General features: G+C 39.8%; 1 protein-coding gene across 1 annotated transcript; it reads right to left on the bottom strand.

Annotated features, from left to right (window-relative positions):
* Positions 1 to 403: 403 nt before the first annotated feature.
* LOC146619769 (transmembrane protein 26-like) lies at positions 404 to 6,148 on the bottom strand. The gene is made up of 6 exons (XM_085369257.1): positions 5,958 to 6,148; positions 5,406 to 5,502; positions 5,176 to 5,265; positions 2,456 to 2,652; positions 2,254 to 2,333; positions 404 to 906 (listed from the first exon to the last, which is right to left on the bottom strand). The coding sequence occupies exons 1-6, from the start codon at positions 6,146 to 6,148 to the stop codon at positions 404 to 406; spliced, it is 1,158 nt and encodes a 385-aa protein (XP_085225383.1).
* Positions 6,149 to 8,457: the final 2,309 nt, after the last annotated feature.

Raw genomic sequence — 8,457 nt, 5'->3', positions numbered from 1 at the left:
CTAGTTTATTGTGATGGTGCTTTGTTTTCTCTATTATTATGTTGCTCTTTGTTGTTTGCTGTCTCCTCTGGTTTTTTTTTTTGTTTGTTTTTTTTGTTTTTTTTCTCCATACAGGTGACCCAGGAGTTCTTTTTTTTTTTTTTTTCTTTCTCTCTCTTCCCCCCCCCCTTCTCACCGTCTCTTCTCCCCTTTGGTTTTCTTTCTTTCTCTCCCCCTCTTTCTCTCATTCATTCCCCCTGTCCTATTTATTAAAAAAAAAAAAAAAAAAAAAAAAAAAAAAATGACAAAGGATGAACTGAAGCTCTGCCATCACGTAATGTCGCATACTGCTGTTTCTGATGTCATTTAGATAAAAAAAAAAAAAAAAAAAAGGTTTTAAATGTTTAGCGTAATACATCTCACTCTAAGATTCCTCTTTATCTACCAGAGCTAACTCATCGGTCAGCACTGCCTCTTCACTGTTGTGGCTGGAACGTCTGTCATCCAACTCATGGGTCAACACTGCTTCTGCACTGTTGTGGCTGGAAGGTCTGTCGCATAGCTCATCTAACTCATGGATCGCTATTGCCTCAGTGCTGCTGTGGCTGCAACGTCTGTCATCTGACTCATGCATCGGTACTGCCTCTGCATTGTTGCCCATGGAATGTCTGTAGTCCAGCAATATAATGGCCAACCTGTACAAGCTCAGTGTGATCACTAGGCCGTTCTTGATGGCAAAGAAACCAAGCATCTGGTGGAGGACTCTGAAGTGAATAATGACAGTCAGCCTGACCAACAGAAAAGGCCCATCCTGGATAAAGAGGGTCTCTATGATACTCCAAATATCAGTGCTGTGTTTAATAAAGAAGGTTTCCCGGACAACTTGATCTTCTCCGCCATTCTCTTCATCAGATTTGGTGTTCACCACTATGTTGAATAAGAAGAGGAAAAACAAATGATTGACAGTAAAAATGAAGCTTTCCTTCAGGTAGCTGCATGTAGTTTGACAGATGTCACATTTATTTGTTTGTTTTTAAAACAGCTTATCTCGCTTTTTGTTTAAGTGTGAAATTTACCAAGCTATTCTAGTAGAGTCCAAGAATACAAATATGGTCTGAATATAACAGGTCTCCTTTTAATTTAGAACCTGAATGCAGGACACAAGTGGATGGATTAACCAAAGGTTAGAAGTTTTAGTGAGGATGATACAGGAGGAAACCTTAGATAAAGGTGACATTAATTCAGAAATAGTCTTAACAAGTTTTTTAGCCACCCAGGTCAAAAGTATTTTAGCTACGACCAGGAAGAAGGTTCCCAGTGAGCAGAAACCTGGGGAGCTAATAATAATTATTAATAACAAACCAGAGCATAAGATATCCTTAAAGTTAGATACTTATCATTAGAATAACCATTTACCTATTAACAAATAGTAAATAAAGACTCGAGACCACAAAAACTAAGGTTGAATATTTCCTGTAACACTTTGAAAACACATCAGATCAAAATGAGAAAAAAATCATGCTGATATCTACACTGATATATACTGAGTAATGTGATGGGAATGAAAAGATGCCACATTGTTTGATGGAAATGGAAACCTACAGAGGGCTGAATTCAAAGACACCCCAGAAATCAAAGTGAAAAAATGTTGTGAGGAGGCTTGTCTATTTTGCTGAAATTATATTGCAGCAACTAAAAATGTGAGGGAGTAGTTTGTATGGCCCCCCACGTGCTTCTGTGGATGCCTGACAACATTGGGACATGCTCCTAAAGAGACCACGGCGTTACTGCGCTCCTAGACAGTCGGAGGTGCAACTTGGTAGCATCAGATGGGCAAAAAAATAAAGTCCCAGAGATGTTGTATTGGATTTAGTTTATGTGAGAGTGGGGACAAGTCAGCGATATCAATCCTTGATCCTACAGCAGCTGCCTACATACTCTCGCCACATGGGGCATGAGCTGTGTTGTGCACTAGGAGGAACCACACCAAAGCAGCTGAAAACTTATAACCTGCTACCTAATTCCTTTAATTTAAGTCTCGGGAAGTAAAAATGTTTGAGTTAGTCATTTAAAAGCACCGGGGGCTGTAATTTCAACTTACTTGCTGCACTTATGTACTTAACTGTTTACTTACTGGACTGGCTTGGATTTTTAGCCAATTTCTAAACACACTGTTAAGACTGTTTGTCTTTTTCATGACCGGGGAACAGGAAAGGAACTTCCTTACACTGCTGTAGCTCCTTAATAAACACCAAGTATTTTAAGGTACCTGACCTGCTAGATGTAGTGGAAACTGCAACATGCTCCAGGTCCATACAGCTAAGATGACGTAAACCATGGCAGGATTTTTTTCTCTGTAAGAAAAGTGACACCAATATCAGGAACTATATATGCATTTGCATACATTAAATGCAGACTTATGTCTCGATAGGAGAAGCACATTCTTAACGTACAAGCAACACGATTAGCCCCTTACTTTACATCTGACAGCGTCTCACTAGTAAATTCCAGGATGTCCGCTGCAGTGCCAACAAAAGTTAGAAGAAGCTGAGACAACTCATCTTTTGTGACCCCGCCTCCCAAAGGCAGAAGCCACTTCCCCACAATGAGGAGGATGAGCACGATCTGGTGAAGAGCCAGGATCCAGTCATTCGCGCAGACAGTGGACAACCTCTGCTCAGTATTTAAGAAAAGGAAAAAAGATGGCAAGATGTTTAATGCTGAAAACTTGGTTTTCTGAGAAGGTTGAATCACTTCACTCAAAAAGCCATTTGGGATTTAATCTCATCTCTGTCCTTTCAGTAAACAACAGTGAGCCACATGATAGTTTATGATAGTTTCCCACACATACAATTAAAAGCAGTTCTACAGAAGCATTTGAGTATAAGTAACCTGAGACACAGTACAGGTAATATGTCATAAGACCCTGCTGTAAATAAGAGAACCTGAGTTCCTTTGTACAATTTTTTAAATTATTATTTTCAAAATAAATAACAGAATAGTGGAGAAACTTATTAAATAAGTAAAAATGTCTATTTTCTTGGAACCTGCGCTAAACATTTTTAAAACTCTTCGTCAATATTGAGACCCAGGCTCTTATTTTCTAAAAATTATTCCTATTTCTCCAATTAGTGGGCACTTTGTGAATTATCTAGCTCTTAATGCTGCATCTTGAACTCGGCTGTCAAACTCCTAAAGTTTGCAGATGACACCACTGTCATTGGCCTCATTCAAGATGGTGATGAGTCTGCATACCGGCAGGAAGTTGAGCGGCTGGTACTCTGGTGCAGTCAGCACAATCTGGAGCTGAACACTCTTAAGACTGTAGAGATGACAGTGGACTTCAGGAGACATCCCTCAACTCTGCCCCCCCTCACCATATCAGACAGCCCTGTGTCAACTGTGAAGACCTTCAAGTTCCTGGGTACAACCATCTCCCAGGACCTGAAGTGGGAGACCAACATCAACTCCATCCTCAAAAAGACCCAGCAGAGGATGTACTTCCTGAGACAACTGGGGAAGTACAGTCTTCCACAGGAGCTGCTGATCCAGTTCTACACTGCGGTCATTGAGTCTGTCCTGTGCTCCTCCATCACAGTCTGGTATGGAGCAGCCACTAAACAGGACAGGAGCAGACTGCAGCGGACTGTACGGGCAGCAGAAAGGGTCATCAGCACGCCCCTGCCCTCAATCCAGGATCTGTACCTCTCAAGAACCAGGAAACGGGCAGAGAAAATCATCACAGACCCCTCACACCCTGCACACAGACTTTTCTGCTGTCCTCTGGCAGATGGTATAGAAGCCTGCAGACCAGGACCACCCGACACAGGAACAGTTTCTTTCCCCTCGCCATCTCCCTTCTTAACAGTTGACCTGTCACACTGCCAGACTGCAACTGCACCTTATGTACATTTTGTAGTATTCATTCCACCTCATTCATTTCTGTATTTTATGTATATAAGTTTAGATTCGTTATTTATAGTTGGTTTACACAGCTTTGTGTATGTATGTGTAATATGTATATATAGACACGTGTGTGTGTGTGTGTGTGTGTGTGTGTGTGTGTGTGTGTGTGTGTGTGTGATTTACATTGCTGTGCTTGAGAGCCACCATCTATTGGAACCAAATTCCCTGTATGTGTCTGCACATATACTTGGCCAATAAACACGATTCTGATTCTGATTCTGATCTTTGTCATCAATCTGATGATATTTGAAATGATGAAAGTAAGAGAGACTGTCCACTTTATGCTTTACTGTTTTCTACTTTTCTTATTAAGAGTACTAAGTGAAAAGGCACTGGAATTTGGATGCCGCATTTTGGATAGGTAGCTGAAATAAATTCGTTTTTGTTTTTTTTAAGTGTGACAAAAATGCATTGTTCCTACAGGTGGAGTGGATCAGTTGGATTATTTTATTAATTTCCAGTCAATCTTAATGCATGAATGAAAAATGAAAAAATCAGAGCATAAATAGTTTCACTATGCGTTCAGTCCACACTGCTGCTTAAACAGTTTCCAAGAACTAAATGATGAAATCATCATTAATCATTTTATTTTACTTGAGTTGCTTCAACCTTTTCTGCTGCTCTTTCTGGCTTTCTTAAAGAGAAGTCATTATGAAACAGTCAATAAGCTGTTAAGTGTCTTAGCATAAAGAAATAACAACCTTTACAGTGGTAGTTCAGCCTTCTTAGCGAAAGACCAGAAGAGGAACAACGCCACCGGATGTTATTTCTGTAGAAGGTTATGTCAGTCTGCCCCAGGGCAGCTGTGGTTACAACTGTAGCTGCCTCCACCAGTGTGTGAATGTGAGAGTGAATGAATAGTGGAATTGTACAGCGCTTTGAGGGCCCGAAAAGCGCTATATAAATGCAATCCATTACCATTATTATTATTATTATTATTATTATTATGATTATTATTATTATTATTATTATTATATGTCCCTTCCTGGCTGAATACAGAGAGTTTCACTCAAAACATTGGTAGAAAAAGTGGAAAAACTGGTTCTCTCTGATTAGACATGGATAACGAAATAAATTCCTGGCAAGTCTGTATTTGCTCATTGCTTGTCCCATTTGAGCTCATTCACATGGCACAGTGATCTTTCTCATTTCATTCATTCACAGTTTCTTTCTTTTTTCTCTCTTTATTTCTGTCACAGAACCATAACTTAACAATTCAGTCACTCTTACCTTAAGTAAATTCTGGTTTGTGGTGTTTCCCTGCTCGGTGCTTCGATTCCACAGTCTTTGCAAAGTTTCTATAGAATCTAGTTTATTGCACTGAAAACAATTTAAAGAAGCTTTTGTGAGTGAATTTCACGGGGTATTTATTGTTTTATTGTAATTAAATCTTATAAACCTTAACATTAATAGCAGATGTGGCATTTGATAGAATCGGTCAATAAATGTACATGGGGTACCTCTAGATCGCTGGCTTTGTCTTGCTGGTGTTGTATCTCCAGAATCCAGATCGAGGGAATAATAGTAATGAGGAAGAGAAAGATAGGAGGGGAAAACCTACAAGACAACCAAAGGCATTCAAAAATGTTTAAAAAAAAAGAAAAGTGATAAGCATGTTTACTTCAAGCATGCAGGAAGACTGAAGAGATTAACTTGAAGTAATAAAAGTCAAGGGGTATCGTACCACCATTCGGGACAGTTTAACTATTAGCTTCCCAGCTTATCAATATAGTAGCAGCAAAGGTACAAACTACTTAAATATGCATGTAAGGTACACCGGGGTCGAGATAAAGACTAGGAAAAGATGAAAATGCATAATTTAATCATGCATTATACTGTTATACTGTCTATTAGAGGGGGAAAGTGCAAACGATAGAGCGGAGATGAGTTTGAAAGTAATATGAGTAGCTTCAGGCATTAAGTAGCCTAATGAATACTTAAGGATAATATAATTACAATATTACACCACTTTTGTTTTTACCATCACTTGCATGCATGCTCCTTTATCTTACCATTTATAATCCTGTCCTTTTCGCATCTTCAGTGTTACTATCATTTCAACAACAAGCGGCAACAAAAGAAAAGCCAGAAACAAGTAATTGTTATCCTTCTTAACCGATGCCACCCTCAACACTCCGATGACAGCAACTAAAATAAACAGCGCTCTGGTGAGGATCGCACTCATTAATTTAGTCAGCGCCATGTCGGTGGCTTAACGCAGTTCACAAGTGATCACCTCAATTTCCAGTGTTCACTGTGGCTTTTACTGTAAGTGAAACAAAACCTTTGGGAATGCATTTTCAAATAAAGTTCCCATGGATAAAGCCCCGCCTTGTTCCTCAGGCACAACATGAAAAAGCATGGGTCCATGTAGGGGAAATAACAGTAGAAGACCAGAAAAGGAACTGGTTTGAGTTTCTTAATAAACCGCTGGTGTATTTGTGAGTCATAATTCTGGTGTTTCTGGCTTCCAAGGAATAAAGCAATTTTTTTAAATGACTGTAAATGCTGCTGAGTAGCCTAATGTTTAATGTGAAGCTCATGATGTAACTCACTTTTTCTTTTTTGCTGGGCCCCCCTATGTTTTACATGAAAAATGTTCGCGCCCCCCCACCGCGCGCGTGCACGCACGCACACGCACTAACACATCCTCCAACCACACACACCCATATTTTGCTCCATTGCGCTTTATTTCACACCTCAAACATTTAGTAAACAATTAAGCAAATACAAGTAATCTGCAATAAATTACGGGTAGTAATAAAATAAACTACTAACTCTTTTACGCTACGTCCACACCTACACGGGTATTTTTGAAAACGCAGCTGTTTCGTCGTAAACGGCGTTTCGAATCACCGAAAACAGATATTTTTTAAAACCCTTTTTTGCGTTTAGTTGTGGATGAGGAATACAGAGTTTGACACAACGTCAAAGGTATGTGCCTTTTTTCACGTCAGGCTGTGCGCCACATTGTTTACATGAGCTGCATTGCAGAATGGCAGACAGAGACAAAATACTGTTAATCTGACTATCCTCAGGTTTTACACGCTTATATATACACAAGCAGTTACTGTCCCTCTATTTAGAAAGGCTGACGCATCAGGGTGTAATTATTTTTACTGTAGTTGTTTTTTTTTCCCTGAGTAATAATATTTAACATTGCCATCAATACATTTTTAAAAAAATGTGTCTGTGCAAAATGGGTTCAAAAACATAAACAACTGTAGGATACTGTTTGTCTGTGATTTGAACCGGGGGAACAAATCGTGGCAGGATCAGTCTGATATTATTTGTATCCCGCTGTAACTTTACTGTATACAGAGCTAACATCTCCAAAATGTCAGGAGTAGTTAGTCATTACAACAAGTGTTTGTGAACTAAAAATCAAGAATGTGGGATACTGTTTGTCCGTGATTTGGAGAGCCCAGCGCTGCTCCCGACAAAGGGAAAACTAATTTTGCAGGGGAGACCTACCTCGGCACTTGTGCAGGTGAAACCAAAGGGAAGATATGCTTGCTCTTTTTCTGTTCTGCCTCTCGTGCGCACAAAGTCTCTCATTTGCTCAATCCACTCATCTAGAGTCAGTGAGCCCATATTGTCCAACTTCCCTGAAAATGTTGGCAACTTTCTATCCTGTTGTACGTATACCACAGGATTGGGTCTCACAGTCTCTGATTCACTTCCTGTAGCTCCTGTTGATGTAGAGGGCCTCTCTGTACCCACAGATGCTGTTTTCAAGTCTCTAAGTTCATTCTCCAACTCCTGTATACGTTGGGCCATTGTTTGTTGCTCGCTTCCCTCCATGATGGCGATCGAGACCTGGCTGCTCCTTCTCTCCAATCTTACAAACCTGTCCCTGCTGTCCTTACAAAATAACAAAACAAAATGGCCACTCCCTTGAAACCTGTTCGTAACAACGCCAAAATGTAACCGAGGACAAGGGATGAGTAAACGGGGCAAAGAAATAATTGATCATTTATTTATTACATGAGTTAAACATACAAATTCCCAGTCGTTTCCAGACAGGACTTACAACACATCCTGCTGATATCCCAGCTGCACATGAGACTTACCACACAAACTGTGCGAAATAACACTACAACCCGTCACACCCCGCTTAGTGACACTGCAATCGTGGCACACACTGCAAACAATTCGGGTCTCAGCGCAGCTGGGAATCAGTGCTATGTATGGCCTGTGATCTGAGAGATAAAGGGAAGTGGCACAAACAATTAAAATAAAAAAAAAAAAAAAACAAGAGAGGTTAGTCCGCCCTTACAAAACGTACTCTCAATCAATAACCGCCTCTACGGCTGGACGGACTAACCAAAACAAAATTACAAATCAATCAAAAGAACAAAAAAAAAAAGGACAGCAGAGACAGCACAGCTGAAAAACAAACAACATTATCAATTAAAATATTACCCAATAAAATAGCAATTTTATAAAACCATTCAAAATCATGAAACTAAAACAAACACTCAATATACCTACAATATTGATCAGTTTCCC

Source organism: Diplotaxodon limnothrissa, linkage group LG13, assembly GCF_057381915.1.
Source record: "Diplotaxodon limnothrissa isolate DT_005_m linkage group LG13, D_limnothrissa_male_GT1.1, whole genome shotgun sequence".
Taxonomy (NCBI): Eukaryota; Metazoa; Chordata; class Actinopteri; order Cichliformes; family Cichlidae; genus Diplotaxodon; species Diplotaxodon limnothrissa.
Note: the sequence above shows the minus strand (reverse complement) of the source record. Positions and strands in the feature narration are given on the sequence as shown.